At 42.8% G+C, this 18,086-nt stretch overlaps 1 protein-coding gene across 1 annotated transcript; it reads left to right on the forward strand.

Annotated features, from left to right (window-relative positions):
- The first annotated feature begins 12,996 nt into the window (after positions 1 to 12,996).
- LOC121998212 (peroxidase 12-like) lies at positions 12,997 to 15,107 on the forward strand. Its single transcript, XM_042553006.1, has 3 exons — positions 12,997 to 13,347; positions 13,460 to 13,654; positions 14,356 to 15,107. Exons 1-3 carry the CDS (start codon positions 13,012 to 13,014, stop codon positions 14,968 to 14,970), a joined length of 1,146 nt encoding a protein of 381 aa, XP_042408940.1. The 5' UTR covers positions 12,997 to 13,011; the 3' UTR covers positions 14,971 to 15,107.
- Positions 15,108 to 18,086: the final 2,979 nt, after the last annotated feature.

The raw sequence follows: 18,086 nt of genomic DNA on the forward strand, positions 1-18,086 counted from the left end.
CTTGACCAAATTCGAATCTTTCTTTGATTCCAAGGTTGGGGTGAGGCGCCAAATTCTGATCAACGACTCCAGCCGCCTTCTATTCCTTTACCCGAGGTAGCCGCATGAAATTTTCGCTCCTCGAAGCACGGTCTCACTGAGGCATGGTGCCAATGCTCCCATATCAGTACTATGATTTCCCTGTCCTTTCCATCATAAATATACTTTCATAGAAAATCATCACGTGCCTCACTCCCTTTGATATGACGCCTGATGCACAGTTTCTGCACACGACCCGATGGTACTTCTCTTCCCTTGATATGACGGCTACCGTGTGTCATGCTATTTCGATTGCCCAGCTTGAATCCCTATGTCTCTTAAAGGTTTTGGTTTAAAAATCCTAAAGGTCTCAAGCGATTGTTCATTGGTGCTTCCTCTTCCTTGGACCTATCTTTCTCCGCTTGTTCCTGCTTGTCCTTCGTGCATCTCCTTTGTAAGTGCCTCTTCTCCCTCATCTTTTGTTCCTGTGTTTTTTAATTTGGTAATGGCCGGAGAAACGATAGTCCCCTGGTATGCATACTTCCATTCCGATTTTAATAGGAGTGACCTTAAGTTGGTACACTCTAGCTTGCAGCTTTTTGAAGCATACAAGCTTTGCCTTCCTGGGCCTGACGACCATCCTTATCCTTTTCTCCCCGGCTTCGTAACTTTCTTCAAGGACCAGCAGCTTCTTTGAGGTCTGCATTTTCCTATCCCTTCCTTCTTTTCATCGTTGAGTTGATATTTTGGTATCCCTTTATCTCAGTTCATCCCCAATGTCTTCCGTGTCATGTGCGGAATGGTAATTTTGTGTTGTCTGTATGATATTCCTTTTACTCCTCAACTTTTTCATCATTTCTATTCCCTCAAACGATCATAGCCGGGTGTTTTTATGGTACAATTTAGGACCGAGTATAAGTTCTTCGAAGACATGTCTTTTTCCAATAAAGATTGGAAGTCCCATTTCTTCTATATACAGTTGTCTGAGTCTGTGACTTGGCCTGTTGAATGGCATCCCAATCTTCCCTCACCTTTTGAATTAAGTGACCATCAGCACCAGCCAGATTGTTTCACAGCTTTTGGGAAATTGGATGGGGTGTAACTCTGACTCTCTTTCTTGCTGTAGGAAAGCGTGTTGTACACCTTCGGGCTGAGCCCCATCCAGACGTCTCTGATTACACCTTTTGGTAAGATCAAATAACTCTCCTTTCATGTATTCACTAATTAAGGTATTTTCCTTTACCTGCAGAAGTCATGTCTGCAACACCGCCGACTAGATTTTGAAATATCTCCAACTGGACTTAGCCGACCAGTTCTCCTAACGAATAGTATCAGTAAGTCTTATCTGCTTCCTCTCAATGTCCTCCAGACATCACTAAACCTGCGTTCTTTACAAACTTGTGTTATGAGGCTGAGCCTTTCCCAGTATGTGGTCGGTCTGTATCGGGAGAATGAGTCCTTGAGGGCTCTAATTTAGGAATTGGTGTCTCCTGCGACCGCGGGTCATGCTTTTGATCTAACGAACCATGAGAGCCTGATTCAATGCCACCTATAGATGGTGGAGAACCAAACCCGAACTGCCCGGGACCTAGCCCATACAGAGTCTGAGAAAGTGAAGTCCCTGAAGGTCACCTTAAAGACCAGTGAGTCCAAGCTTAAGTCTGAGGGCCTGAGGTGTGTTCAAATCTTGACCGACTTGGAGGCGAGGGACACAGAGTATACCAACCTCTCCTCACAACTGCAGGACCTCCAAAAAACACATGCCTTCTTACGGACAGACCTAGCGGCTAAAACGGCAAATCTATCTATCAGCACCGATCAAGAGGCTGCCATTCAGAAGCAACTGGATGTGACTCAAGCTACTCTCAAGTCTGTGCAAGCGGAGCTTTCAATGGCAAAGGCGGAGACAACGACTGCTTGCCAGGAGTTGGCTAGGAAATGGGACGACACACACAAGGCCCAGGAAGAGCTAAAGGACTATCGGGCTGGGGAGGACTCTCGCCTCGCAGCGCACAAGGCCTTCTTCTTAGCTTCCACGAATTTTGGGGCTAAGGTAGGTCATCTCATTGACCAGATGCTGTGTTATGGTGGCGAAGGTGCTTTGGTGCAACTACAAGAGAAAGGTTTGCTCCGGTTGACTCCTCCTGAAGACTTCCTAGACCGGACCTGTCTTCTCAATGAGCTCCCCGAAGAAGTCTCCCCCGTTTTTGAATAATCTGTGCTGTCTTGTAACATGCCTTCTTTTATTCTGAACAATGATGTAAGGTTCTAAACCTCCCTTTAGCTTTTGAACTTGAAGTTTATCGAAGATGTTTGTGTAAGTGAACATGCTATTAGCATGCAATGTTGTGCCTAAGTGTCTACTGGGTTCACTCAGGACCCTTTGACATTTCCCCTTATACGGCTAAGTGATAGGTTAAGTGTCCAACCCCTTCGTGGATACCTGGTCGGCTTATCGCTCGGGCAGGCATTGTTGAAAGAAAGGTCACCCCGTATCCATACCAACTACCCGCTCGATCGCGGGTCACAGTGATTCCAGAGTCATATCGCCTGCCCAGGCGAGGATTTCTGCAACATCATCTGTTTTCGATGTCATAAAGACTTCCACTCCTTTTTTACCACTTGTCCTTTGATCAAGCTTTTTCTGACAAGACTACTCCTACACGATATTCCAAGATGATCCAACGACCAACATCACTTCTATGCCTATGCCTGATGCCACCTACCTCGTCTACAGATTGCATGATTGGCGCTGATGTCGAGGCATTCTTTCGAGCGCCCTCCCCTAACAACTATAAATAGTCTGCTCGATTTCCCCTTTGGACTCCTCACTGATAGCTAGAGTCATCTTCTTTTCTCTCATATCTTCCGTGCTTTTGCCTTTTCTTCTTCCTTTTGTAACTTCTTCATGGATCCCTCAATGCCTAGGTACTCTCCCGGAGTCTCAACCTTCAGCAGTGTAGATCTGGATGATCTCTGCTTCGCATACAAAGTGTCCACGGCTATGCATATCATCTACCCTCTAAGGTTCATCGACTCTTCCAACCTCCTCAGGGTTATGTGACATTTTTCAAAAAATAAATTGTAGCCGGTCTTCATTTTCCTATCCACCCCTTCTTCTCCGACGTGAGTCGCTACTTCCGCATTCCCCTTTGTCAGTTTACTCCTAATTCCATGCGGATTCTGTGCAAGTTCATTCTCCTTTACAATTTGTGTGACATCCGTTGGACCCCTCGCCTCTTTCACTGCCTCCTTATCCCTCGATGTCATAGTGAGGGTCTTTTTCACTTCCAAGCTCATACCCGAACTACCCATTTTGCTCCCCTATCCTCTTCAAAGTCGGAGTGGAAAGAGAAGTATTTTTTCCTTCGCTTTCCCTCCACTGTAGACTGGCCTACCAAGCGACGATCATCCCTTCCTTTGGCGCCTTACCTGGGAGACTATCGTGCAGACCCCACTTTTATAGAGGCATCAATGCAACTAGCGAGCTGGCGCTTCAATCTGCTCGTGCTACTAATGGAAGATGTGTTGTATCTATTTAGGCTGAACGTCGCCCCTTCAAAGCTACCGCATTCTCTAGGTAAGCATTACCCTTTCCCTGACCTTCTTTTGCCTTCTTATTCTGACCCTTGCTTTGCCGCAGCGGACACTCTTGCCCGAGAGTCTTTGATCAGACCCTCCCACTACGCGCTTTGAAAATAAATCGCCGAGGACACATAATCTTAAGCAGGCGAGGCCTTTCGCATTCCATTCCGACTACTCCCGAGATGACCATAGATATTGTCTCTCATCCTGCCGCCCCTCAAGTGACGCCGCCTGTCCGCTCTGTTCCTGAGCCTACTCGGAGGACTCATACTGTTCCTCCCACTCGTCGCCCCCTGACTCCAGAAGAGGGGTCAGATTCAGACGAGCAACCACTTTCGTATCGACCGAGGTGCAGACCTGCTAAGTCCCACCCGGTAGCCGAGGCCTCCACTACGACCCAGATATCTAGGTCAGCTCCATCTTCCGTTCCAGAGCCACAAGTCCCTAGCGATCCTACTATTCCTCCAGAAGCCTGACCAGGGGTTGACCGAGGGAAAACACTTATCATTAAAGAAGAGATCGATTCAGAGTGGCAATCTACCCCTCAACCATCTACTTCCACTCGACCTGCCCCAATAGGACCACTCCTGGACCATCCAAGTTCCGATCATTCCGTTTCCACGCTTCTATGCCTTCAGAGCGGATATTGCATCACGACCCCTCTATCCATGTTGGTACTATCCTGCTATGGGAGAAACTAGCAACTACTTGGATGAAGTCTATGGAGCAGATAGATTCCATCCCAGTGCCCGCTCAAGTGGATTTGTTCACTGAAAATACTATTACAGTAAGTCTTTGCCTTCTTTATTTCTCCTTTCTTTCAATTCTGACTATCCTTTTATATATCTAAGTTTGTGCCGAGGTGCTACACTTGAGTCAGACGTCCCTAGACATGTATCTACAAAATAAGATCTTGAAGGATCGTATTGACAACCTAGAGTCTCATCCTCCTAACTCCCCTCCTGTCGTGCGCCAACTAAAGGCGGAGGTGGAGTCTTTAAAAAGTTAAATGCATCCCGGGAACAAATCATAAGTGAGGCCTTACTAGAGGCCAATCAGCTATGGGATGACAAGAAAAAAATTGGAAGTCCTCTATCAATCGGCTGATGCTAAGTATCAAGAGGAGATGCCCCTCAAGAAGAAGGTCTTGTCAGAGTTGGCTCAGTCGACTGTAGCCCTGGATACCTGCAAGGTCATGCATAAGTAGGAGATGAACCATTTGACTAATGAGCTTAACTCCAACGACATACTCCTCATGGATCATCGACGGTATTTGGAGTCTCAAGCTACCAAGCTGGGCTCCTTATAGATGGATATCTCAAGCTCGGTCTGCACTATCCCACTCAGCCCAGTCCTTGGAAATTTATAAAGCAAGAGAAAGTGATCGTTTTCTGGCCAGTCGAGCAGAGTACCTTCGTTCTTCGGAGTTGGACTCCCAAGTGGGAGATCGTTTCATCCAGTCGCTCGCCTATGGAGCAGTAGGCGCAGTCCAACAACCCCAAGAGGGAGGGTATCTCTCCTCTGACCCTCCTGAGGATTTGCTGGACCATCATCGGGTCACCAAAAAAATACCTGATGATGCTTTTTCAAAGTTCAAGTGACTCGGCCCATTTATTGCTTCATTTTTCTTTTACTTCCCTTATATATAAGAGCTCTTCTATAGTCTTTTAGTTCTTTCTTTCTATTAGTGTTCCATGATTTCCCCTCTCGCGAGATCCCATCGCGGTCGTACTCACAAGTCATTGCGCGTGTGAGCCGAGTAGAACTTATTCTACTGCCAGCCACAAGAGCTAACTATGAATAAGATTTTTAGATCCTCGCTCGACCAAGCTCGGGTGATAAAGCGGGGTCTGGAAGAGTACGAGCTCCATCTTATGTCTCAGATTTAGGGGGCCTACCCTGCTTACGCCCTACCAGAAATTATATGGCTGATAATGTGAGTCGATCTAACTCCCTCTTTCTATTGACTGTTGACGGTCACGTTTTCTTGATTTTTAACTGTCACATCCCCTTAACTATTGACTGCTCTTAACTGTCATGTTCCCTTAACTTTTGACTGTCTAGCCTTATCGGGCCCACCTTTATGCACCGTATCAATAATATAATTAGTAAGATAAAAAAATAAATATAAAAGTTGCCTTTGCATGAAAGAAAAAAACCATACATTCACTTACTTTCACGAAACCTTATATAGGCACGATGGTGGATGGTCTATGTAAGTTATCCAATGGTAAGCCGCGTGGACGACCGCATGAGTAAAGCACCACCTGCTGGCCAGCCACACAAGCAAGAGGTTACGGTAAGGGCGACAACCATTGAGTCATACTTTTGACACTATCTAATCATTAGCCCAATGTCGCTCTCGAGGTTTATAGGCAGCCTTGTTGGGTCGATTTCACGTTAGAGACTGTCAGAGGTTGAGGTTAGAGGGATCCTTCGTCATATAGGAACCACTATGACCGTGAGTAGGCCAATGGAGCTAGGTGGTTATGAAAGGTGATGCCGGGCAGGATAGCGATTATCCTACGGGCTGATGCGAAAAGGAAAATTGAGGAGAAGACAAGAAGAGAAACTTTCAAGAAGAAAACTTTTTATTAAAACTTGAAGGGTTAATCTCTCAGCATCTAAACATGACTCTTATATAGACCACAACCTAAGACTCAAATAAAGAAAGAAATTACAATAATTACAATTAATGGATCTTAATTCTAATTTTGTAAAGAAAGAAAATATATTTTTATCCGAAAAGTAAAGTAATTAACTTAACGATCTTAACTCAAATCAAGATGCGGATCAAGACAATTCCTCTTTAAAAAAATACTAGAAATATAAAAATTATCCTAAATACTCAAAAAATAAAAATTACCAAAAATAGTAAAAAAAGGCCCTAAAAAGGTTTAAATATTAGAATTTGGGGTTGAAAATTGAAGGTTAAGGTTACACTGGTAACAAATGTAGGTTTTACACTGGTAACAAATGTAGGTTTTTGAATTCTGCGCGCATGACAACAGATAGAACCTAATTCTGAGTCCCGAGTCAAAAGTTATGCTCGTTTGAAGTTTGAAGACTCGTATTGGACTTCAACAAGGGTTGGGTTTGCATTAGTCACCCCGGCTTGAAAAGAACTCACCCTCGAGCTCAGATTAATTTTATTAGCAATCGTCGAATAAGGAGTTAGGTGCTTCACATTGAAGACATCAGAAGTCTTTGGATGACTAGAAAGGTACAACCTGTAGGCATTGCCATTAATCTTCTGTAATATCTCGCATGGTCCGATTTTTTGATCCTTTAACTTATTATATTCTCCAATAGGGAAATGATCACGAGTCAATATAGCCTAGACAAAATTTATAATCTCAAAAAGTACCTGTCAATGATGATGATCGACCCGAGCCTTATATTTAGTATTGATTTCCATAATTGTCAGTTTCACTTGCTCATGAATAACTCGAAGATGCTCTGTCATCTCATCTACTTTAAGACTGATTCATCCTCCACATGGAACAGGGGCTAAGTATAGAACTCTTGATGGATTATGGCCATAGACAATTTCAAAAGGACTCAATCCCATGGTCCTATTTTTCGATCTGTTGTAGGCAAACTCTGCTTCTGATAACGCCATGTCCCACTGCTTTGGTTTAGTTCCTGAAAGGCATCTCAGAAGATTACCCAGACTCTGGTTCGCCACCTCGGTTTGACCATCCATCTGAGGATGGTAAGCACTGTTAAAGTTTAACTATGCCTCCAATTCCCCCCATGAACTCTTCCAGAAGTGACTGATGAATTTGGTATCTCGATCTGAAGTCATGGATCGAGAAACACCATGTAAATGCATGATCTCTTTAAAGTAAAGATAGGCAATCCGAGTAGCATCCATAGTCTTCTTGCAAGCTACAAAATGTGTCATCTTTGAGAATCTGTCAACAACCACAAAAATTGAGTCTGACGTTCATTAGGTGTGGGATAATCCTAATACAAAATCTATGTTGACATGTATGATACAGTTCAGACTTCCCGCTTGGTGCCTTAGTGTAAAGGTGAATTCTTGTAAATAAGTCACCCACTTGGCATGTGCTTGCTCAGCTTGTGTTGACCATTGATATACTCTAATGCTTCATGATCAGTGAACATGATGAATTCCTTCTATACTAGGTAGTGTCGTCAATGCTTCAAGGATTGCACGATGACATAAAACTCCAAGTCATAGGTAGAATAATTTTTCTTGGACCCAGAGAGCTTCTCGTTGAAGAAAGCAACTGGTCGCCCAGATTGACTCAAAGCACCCCCGATACCTACGCTGGATGCATTACAGTTGACTTCGAATATTCTGTCAAAATTAGGAAGGGCCAGAACTAGTGCTTCGGTCATCCTTTGTTTGACCAGTTGAAAGCTAGCCTCTGCTTCTTCAGACCACTTGAAATCCCTTCCCTTGGGACACTTCGTGATAGGAGTAATCAGAGTGCTAAAATTTTTGATGAACTGGTTGTAAAAAGAAGCTAAGCCACGGAAACTTCTAACATCGTGCAAGGTCCTCGGTTGAGGCCACTCCAGGACTGCATCTATCTTTATTTGATCTACATGTACACCATCAGTAGACACAATAAAATTGAAGAAAGCTACCGATGTAGTAAAGAAAGAGCACTTCTTCTTGTTTACAAATAAACATTCTGTTTTCAGCTTTTCAAAGATAGCACGGAGATAATCGAAGTGTGATGTCCATGTCAGACTATAAACGAGGATGTCGTCAAAGTATATCACCACAAACTTTCCCATAAAGGGCCACGAGATTTGATGCATAAACCTCATAAAGGTACTAGGAGCATTGGACAATCCAAAAGGTATAACCATCCACTCATATACCCTATGTTGCATCTTGAATGTCGTCTTCCATTCATCACCAGGCCTTATTCTGATCTAGTGGTATCTGCTTTTAAGGTCAATTTTTTAGAAGACCTTAGAATCGGATAGTTGATCCAACATGTCATCCAAGTGGAGAATTGGAAACTTGTACTTCACTGTAATCTTGTTGATAGCTCTGCTATCGACACACATACGCCACTAGTCATCTTTCTTCGGTACTAGTAGGGAAGGAACTGTACAAGGGCTCGTGCTCTCTCGAATGTGTCCCTTTTCTAGCAACTCCACCACTTAATGTTGCAATTCTTCTGCTTCTTTAGGGCTAAGGCGATAAGCTGGCCGATTAGGCAAACTCGATCCGGGAACAAGGTCAATCTGATGTTGAATTTCACGCATCGGTAGTAGCCCAAAAGGAAGATCCTCCAGCATCAGCTCATCAAAATCTGCTAGCAGTTGCTGTACTTCGGTTGGTAACTTTGCAGTCATGGTTAGAGCTATGCTTTGTCATGGTAGCAAAGCATATACAACTCCTTGCTTTACTTCATCTAAAAACCTGGATATATAAAGCATATTAGTATTTTTAGCTATCGAAACTGGAGTAGTTCCTATAGGATCAGAAAGATGTTTGGGGGGGCGGGTGAGTAGCGTTCTTCAAAAAATTATGAATTAAAAACAAGTACGCAATGAAAAGGAAAACAAAAGACAATGCTAACACAAGCAAAATTTTACTTGGTTCAAATCCTTCGACGACTCCTACTCTAAAGCTCGTGATCGTCGATTGCTTTCGTTAGACAATCATTATCAATTCGAAAAAGGTGTTACACATTTTGAGTACAAGAACTAAAATCATTACCGACAAATAGAAAGGAAATAAGGATCTTTCGTTCTTCAACCTTCGGAGCAACCTTTTGGTGTCGTCGGAGCTTTTTCGAATCAGCACACAAGAGAAAAACTTGTAGTAGTTGTTGTTGTAAAGGTCCTAGTCAAAGGTCTTTATATATGCCCATTCCAGGTGCCTGGAACCCCTCCAGACGCCCCCTCCAAGCACCTGGATCACGTGGCTCGGCCAGTCGACGCACTCCACATCAGCTTTTGGATGAATTTTTGGATTCGGACGTTTGAACAAACTCCGGACGCCTGAACTGCCCGGGTGCCCACAACACTCGCTCGGGTGAGTCTCATCCGAGCGCTCGGACTAGCTCCGTCCGAACTCTGGGCGCCTGGATCCCTTCTGGGCACCCGAACTCTCCTTTTCTTCAACAGCTTCTTCCTTGCAAAAAGGTTAGTCCAGGCAATAGAAAATATATTTACCTTGCAAAATAAAGTTAGCACAACATAATAAAACAGTAGCAGTAATTAGATCTTGTCTCCTTGAAACCAGGATCTAGTCAAGGTCTCAACTTAAGTTTCCCAAATGGACATAAACTAGGTCGACGCCTACAGTTCCCTTAACGGGGAACATGTCCTCACTGGATCTCTCCTCCAGTTGCTTACCTCCACTTACCAACTGCAGTCACTTGATTTACTTTTGACCCACCAGGTCTTCCCGTCAGTTATCAAGTTCACAGATCCAACTGGATTTCGACCGATTGCTAGGTCCAGTGGACCCAACCGGACTTTCCACTAGATATCAGGTCTGGCAGACCTATTTGGAATTCGCACCAACTATCAGGCACCGCGGACCTAGTTGAATTTCAACCTGGGGTCAAGTCCTTCAGACCAGTCAACTCCTGCATACTTAGTAGAAAGGTTAGACAAACATCACATCTAAATTTAACTTGTTTGTCATACATTAAAACCACATTATTAGTGCAACATGCACCAACAGTTCCTTCCTACCATGGCACCAACATAATTTTTTCCCCGTTGACGTTAAGGGTATAGGTATTCTTCCACCCATCATGAACAACACTGCTATCATACTGTCATGGTCGCCCTAATAATACATGATGTGTATCCATGACCACCACATCACACCAAGCACTATCAAAATATTTTCCAATTGAAAAGGAAATGAAGCATCACCAGTCTGTTGTTACCTCACTTTCTGTATTCGGCCAAGATAACTTGTAGGGTTTAGGATGATGGTCTGTCTTCAGTTGTAATTTCTGGACAACCTCTATGAATATTACATTCTCACAACTGTCGCTGTCAATAATCATCTTGTAGACTTTATCCGCAATTGTGTAGGTAGTATGAAAAATATTGGTTCTCAACCAATTGTCCCTCGAATTGCCCTTAGGAGTCAGCAGACTCTTACGAACAACCAAAGTCTCATTACCATCGCCATAAATCACTTCATCAGATGCTTCATACATCAGATCACCGATTGTTGTTATATCTTCTATCACCTCTTCCTTGATCAGCAAGTTTTTTCTCTTTAGATCAGTAGAAGAGGGCTTCCTACATTGGTGTGTCATATGTCCCTGTTCACCACATTGATAACATCTGATAGGGGTTTTAGAGCAAACCTATGGTGACCACGGCGGTGGTCGTCGTGATGACTGCTACGGTGGCTACTGCTGTGAGGGACAAGAATTTTAAGGGTGAGCTGGCCAATTGTTCTGGTCACCTCTCCCCGTTGGTTTCCTATTTTGTTACTTTTTAGCCGCCAGTGCACACTGAAAGGCCTCTGACACCATCGAGAGTCAATGAAGATTGAGGGTATCTTGCAAGCGCATACCCCTTAAGTAATGTGCCACCTGCTGCTCCTCCTCAAATAGGTCATTTTGGGCCACCAGATGGAAAAACTCTTCTGCATATTCGTTGACTGATCTCGCACCCTATCTTAATGAGTGAAGTCGCTGGAACATAATTTGGGTGTAAGTGAAGGGAAGGAAGTGTTCCTTCAGGTTTTCCTTCATATCTTCCCAGATAGTTATTTGAGGTTTACCTTGTTTGTCCCGAGAGCGCCGTATCTATTCCCACCATGCTGATGCTCACCCTTTGAGTTTGATGACAATTAACTTTATTTTCACCTGATCTGGAACTTGCTTATAGTCGAAGATCCGCTCTACCTCGTTAATCCAATCAATGAAGTCCTCTACTGGAAACGAACCAAAAAATTCAGGCAGATATCGAAATCCGAAATCTCCAACAGGCTCCTCTTGTCTACGACGATTCTGAGGTGAGTCCCACCGGTGATATGGATTCTCATTTCTAAAATGAAGACTCAGATCCACAATTTGAAATCTCACGATCTTCAAGATCCTATGCCATCATATGCTGCGTTAAATCTGTAACTTGCCTCCATAAATCCTTAATCGTCATTATATCTTGGACGCTCTCAGCTTCCTCCACCGAAGTCTGCCTGTTGTTGCGACTACAACTACGACCATGATGACCCACCATTGGATTTGTTAATTCACGCGCTCTGATACCAACTGATGTCAGGCAGGATAGCAATTATTCTGCGGGATGATGCAAAAAGGAAAATTGAGGAGAGGATAAGAAGAGGAACCTTCGAGAAGGAAACTTTTTATTAAAACTTGAGGGGTTAATCCCTCATCATCTAAACATGACTCTTATATAGACCACAATCTAAGAATCAAATAAGGAAAGAAATTACAATAATTACAATTAACAGATCTTAATTCTAATCTTGTAAAGAAAGGAAATAATTTTTTACCCAAAAAAGAAAATAATTAACTTAACGATCTTAACTCAAATCAATACGCGGATCAAGACAAATCCTCTCTAAAAAAATACCAGAAATATGAAAATTACTCTAAATATAAAAAAATAAAAATTACCAAAAATAGTAAAAAGATCCTAAAAGGGTATAAACATCAAAATTTGGGGATGAAAATTGACGGTTAGGATTACACTGGTAACAAACGTAGATTTTCAAATTATGTGTATGTGACGTAGACAGAACCTGATTCTAAATCTCAAGTCAAAAGTTATATATATTTGAAATTTGAAGACTCATATTAGACTTTAACACAGATTCAACATACATAAGAAGGTATCTCATGGGGCCTATATAGGGTGATGACTCAGTTGGGTTTACCCAAGCAACATCAATAATTAAATAAATTTGTGATCTTCAAAACAAAAACAAAAACAAAAAGTGTTTAATTGAAGAGATCTCCTTGTCTCTTTCTTGCTATAGTACACATCAAAATGTGTTTTCTCGGGGTAGTACGGTAATTAAGAAATGAGGTATTATCATATAAGATTTGGGATCAAAGTTCTGCGCGTCCAAACATATCTTTCCTCATGTCTTGATCACTTGAACAACCAGTAGTCATCCATGATTTATTTCATTTATATTAATTTAAAGATAAATGGATGAAAATATTAAAGATAAACGAATTATGTTGTGCCACATATATTACACATCAAACTACCTACTTACCTACTTATTCGCATATCAAAAGATAGTCAAAAAACATTACCCGGCAAGCCTACGCGACAGTGTTGAATTATGAGAACATTGATGGATGGCTTTGATGCTTTTAGCCACCATACAATTAATCTGACATCTCAACTGCTCGATGTGGAAAATCTGAAGCCGACCAAATATCTTAACCTGTAGCCCATCAATTAATGCCTATAAATGAAGGTATTTCCACACTTGAACAAGCAGTGTGGGAAGCACGATCGAACTCATACTCTTTCCAAATGGCTTCCTCCTCCTCCTCCTCCTCCTCCTCAGCCTATGTGATCCTGCTTCTTCTGTTCTTATCCTTCATTGCCAGTACTCCTTCAGAGGCAGCTTATAATTACCCTCCCATAGTAAACGGCCTCTCCTTCTCCTTTTACAAGTCAACCTGCCCCCAAGTAGAGCCCCTCGTCAGGGACTACATAAAACAAGCTATCAAGAATAACATCGGCCTAGCAGCTGCGCTCCTCCGCCTTCACTTCCATGATTGCTTTGTCCAGGTCTTAATTAATTAGCTAGATATAATTTTCTTTTTTTTTTTCTTTTATTTTCTTTCCTTATTGAAAATACAAATCTATATATATATAAATATATTCGATTTGAATTGTGCAGGGGTGTGACGGGTCAATACTGCTTGATGGTTCTGCCGGCGGCCCGAGCGAGAAAGATGCTCCGCCTAACTTGACGCTCCGACCGGCAGCCTTCAAAGCCATCAATGATATCCAAGCTTTTGTAACGAAGGCTTGTGGGTCTGTCGTCTCCTGTGCTGACATTGCTGCTCTATCTGCTCGTGACTCCGTCTTTTTGGTATATATACATATGAACTACTTTAAGAAACAAGTGAATACGTACGTGTTCTTTTTTATTTTTGAAAAAATTTACACAAGAAATACAATTCTTTGATCACATGAAAACGGCGAACACATTGAAAAGGTAATACAACAATTAATAGATGATTATAAAATGAGTTAATCCCTAAACTCTTATATACATCTTTCTTCAAAAAGAAATTATATAAAATACCATGAAAATACATCTTCTGCTTTACTTTCCATATTCTATTTTGTTAAAAATGTTATAAGTCATTCACGATGATTTTTTTTTAAGAAAAAAAAACTAATTGAAATAGGATTCCTTACGCAACCTTAGTGGAAAGCTTTTCATGAGTGCGGTATTATTCTGAATAAACTTCTTAGTGGTTTTTGCTTTTTATCCTTTTTTATCATATAAAGATAGAACCACTTGTCAATTTCTCGAAATATTGAAGCATGATTGCTTTTGCTAAGTCACATGTGCAATTAATGTTTTGTTATTGTTGTACTCACTCGATCTTGAAATTCCTCGGATTAAAAAACTAATTGTCTGACTAGATTGAAAGAAACAAAGGGATGGGGGTCAATTTTTCCAACCGAATCAATTCAACATTTAGATCATTTTTATTTTTTTTTAAAAAAAAAATCAAGAAAATTAATATTTTTTTCTCCTTAATTAATTTGTTTTTGACGCAGTCGGGTGGGCCAGATTACCTCGTGCCCCTCGGCCGACGTGACGGGTTGACCTTCGCCACCAGGGACGCCGTCCTCAAATTTCTGCCATCCCCCGACTCCAACGTCTCCTTCCTCATCGACTCCCTCGCCCAGCTCGACCTAAACACCATCGACCTCGTCACCCTCTCCGGCGGCCACAGCATCGGCCTCGCACACTGCTCCTCCTTCCAGAAACGCCTCTTCCCCTCGCAAGACGCCACCCTCAACCCCACCTTCGCCAGCAACCTCTACCTGACGTGCCCCGTCGTGGACACCGTCAACACCACCGTCAACGACATCCGCACGCCGGACCTTTTCGACAACAAGTATTACGTGGACCTGGTGTGCCGGGAGGGGCTGTTCACCTCGGATCAGGGTCTGTACGAGGATTCCAGGACGAAGCCCATCGTCACGAGCTTCGCGAGCAACCAGGCTCTGTTCTTTGACAGCTTCGTCTACTCGATGACCAAAATGGGGCAGCTAAGCGTGTTGACCGGGAACAAAGGCGAGATCCGCCGGAATTGCTCCGCCATCAACTCAGGCAAGGACTTCTTAGGCTCGGTGGTCGATATTGGGGATGACAGCAAGGCCTTCTAAGTAGACATGGAGTGTATCTTGCGAGCGAGAAATAAAGGTGTTGTAACTGGTGCAGATATATACATGCGGCCTTTTGAATTGCACCTTTTATCCTTGTCCAATAAATGCTTTATATAATAATGAATATTAAGTCCAAATTAAGTCTGAAGAAAAAATGTAAAATTAAACAATTAACTTGAAGTTGGTCTCTGCATTCCCGGGTCAAAATTTAAGCCATGAACAGTTTGGCATAGACAAGCAACAGAGAGACATTTAAGGTTCACTGGTTGATCGATCGAGCTGAAGGAAATAGCATAGTTGGAAAGCCGGATTCAATGACTTCCAGAGAGTACCCACATGCAAGACAGCAACACGATGAACCAGGAATTTCTCCGAAACTCTTGAGTGCAGAAAATCAAGTGAGAAACTATGGCGAAAGTGCATTCAAGGGTTAGATTACGAATGGGGGAGACCTCCATCATCTAAATGTTTATATTTTCCAGATCGTTTTTAGAACCTTTGACGAACCTTCTTCTTAATGTTTTCTAACTCTTTGCAGAGCGATCGGTAGCTTTATCAATTTCCAGCTGACTAAAAAGGACAAAATTGGAGGAATTGCGCACCCTCTAGCTAGCTGGTCTGATTCTCATTCAAGCTACAAGCCATGCACTTCAACTAATTCACTAAGTGGATTAAATTACGTCCAGCTCAGGCTGAGTAAAATCCATCCCAAATCCAACTCTATATATCTCAACCAAGTTGCATGTTGACCCAATCAAAGTTCAACAATGCTCAGAACCAATCTGAGCTTTGGCCCAAATTACCCTAAACAGAAGTGAAAAGCAATACAAATTAATTTGGTCCAAACTCCAAATGTGTATCTTATTGGAGGAATTCTCTCAAAATCAGTCCATTTAAGTTTGGTCAATGAGCGAGCGCGTCAATAGTATTGAAACTATTGACGCGGCTAGAGGGTGGGGGCCGGGGAGTGCATAAACACTCATTGATTTTTATTACTTTGTTCAATTAATGTGCTCGTCTACGATATATTATCATGCAACGAAAATACAGATCAAAATACAAACACAAATATAATTAGCATAAGACTAACATGTATATAGTTCATAAATCTCGTTTGTAAAACTTTCTCTCTCGCTCTGTTTTTTTTTATCACACCTTTTCGTTTAGAAAACTTATCGGGCCACAACAAGAAATAATTTAAAAAATAATTACAAGAACAACAATGATAATATATGGGTTGATTTTACTTGGTTCAAAGTCAACGACTTCTACTTCAAGACTCACGTATCCCATGAACCGTATTGATTGAGAAATTCACTAAATTACCCCTTGAAAAACCTTCCGACAAAGAAATCAAATAGACACACAAACAAAAAAAATGTGACAGCCTACATTTTCTTATGCAACTATATAATAAAAATAAATTTTAAATCGTTACCAACACTTGTAAAGTATGAAGATTATAGCTCAAGGTTGATATCACTCTAACTGTAGCAGTTGGGCGTGGTAGGATCATAGTAGAGCGGTAGCAGAGAAACAACACAACAGAATGATTAAAGAAGTTTGTTAGTAACTTCAATAGAATGCACTGCTCGAACCCCTCTTTTAAACTACATTGGAGGCGCCTCCAATGACCCATGGCTCCTCCAATAAAGTCAATCCGATTTGAACTCTACGGCTACTAACCACTCAGGGTGCCTCCATTCGGCTGAGGGCGCTTACAGTTAGCTTTGAAGTGCCTTCTATCAATCTAGGGCGCCTTCAATCGCTGAAACTTCATCCTTGAATTTTATTTCTTCTGGAGAGCCTCCATCCATCCAGCGCACCTCCAACGCTTCACTCAAGGCACCTCCAATCAGCTAAGGTACTTCGATCATTGTTCATCCGAGCTTCATTTTTACTCTAAAACTCCTATAAAATATGTTAGTCCAATATATTAAAAAATATCTACAAAACAGAGTTAACACACAATACAATTATGAATTAGATCATGCCTAATATGACCAGGATCTAGTTTTGGTTTCAACTTAGATTTCCAAAATTGATCTAAGTTGGATCAGTGTCTACAATCCCATTAGGATCCATTCTCATTGGATCTCTCTCAATTGTTTACCTGACCTTACCTACTAAATATTTTGTCCTCCAGACCTGTTTAGACTTTCTTTGATCCTGCTTAATGTGTGATCAACCTAATCAAAACTTACCTACAATACTGAGTTAGCACAATAGATATAAAATAGTAAAGTAAAGCAATGTTAGCAGAATAGCAGCTGATCCGGTGGTAAGGACGGGGGGATCACTCGTTGGTGGAAGGTCAACGACACGTGGAGGTCAAGGGTCATGATGGTCAACATCAAGGTCGTGCCGAGCGGACTGTGTATTCCATCCCCGGACATCCGGCCGACCGGGCGCTCGATCCAGGTCTCCCAGGCAACCGGACAAAAGACAACCCGACCATGGGGCGGGTTTCCAATGCTCAAGGTAAAAGAGTCTTTAAGCCGAGCGGCCAGGACGCTCGGCCGAGCTGCAGGACAGTAATCTGCAATCCCAGCCGAGCACGTGAGTAGGGCTTCTTGGAGGACATGAGCGCCGAGCAGTCATTCCGCTCGGCCCGGGAACAGATAAGAGCGCTAGGAGATAAAAAGGACAGTTGGTAGCTTCATCCTCGAGACACCTGCCGCCGACAAACAGCATGGTCGGCGGCCGGAGCGGACAGAATATCGTACGATAGAAACTTCCACCGTCACATCCGGGATATGCTCGAACGATTGTGGAATGGCGTCAGGCGTACTTTCCTGACACAACCCTACTGAGGTATGTTTGGGGAAGCGTGCACGCATCGAGGAGTGTGCCCGCGCCTCCCCGGGGTCCTATATAAGGACCCCCAGATTTCGACGGAGGGATGCAATCTTGATCACTGTAGCTACAGTAACGTTACTATGCTTCTTCGTTGCCTGACTTGAGCGTCGGAGGGTCGTCGCCGGGAAACCTCTCCCGGCTCAGCTTCTTTGCAGGTTCGCCGGAGTTCCACCTCGACACCAAAGGACAGCGGAGAGCGCCACATCCCCAGCGTCCGTCGACTCAGCGCTCGGACAGGATCAAATTGGCGTCATCTG

Source organism: Zingiber officinale, chromosome 6A (assembly GCF_018446385.1).
Source record: "Zingiber officinale cultivar Zhangliang chromosome 6A, Zo_v1.1, whole genome shotgun sequence".
Taxonomy (NCBI): domain Eukaryota; kingdom Viridiplantae; phylum Streptophyta; class Magnoliopsida; order Zingiberales; family Zingiberaceae; genus Zingiber; species Zingiber officinale.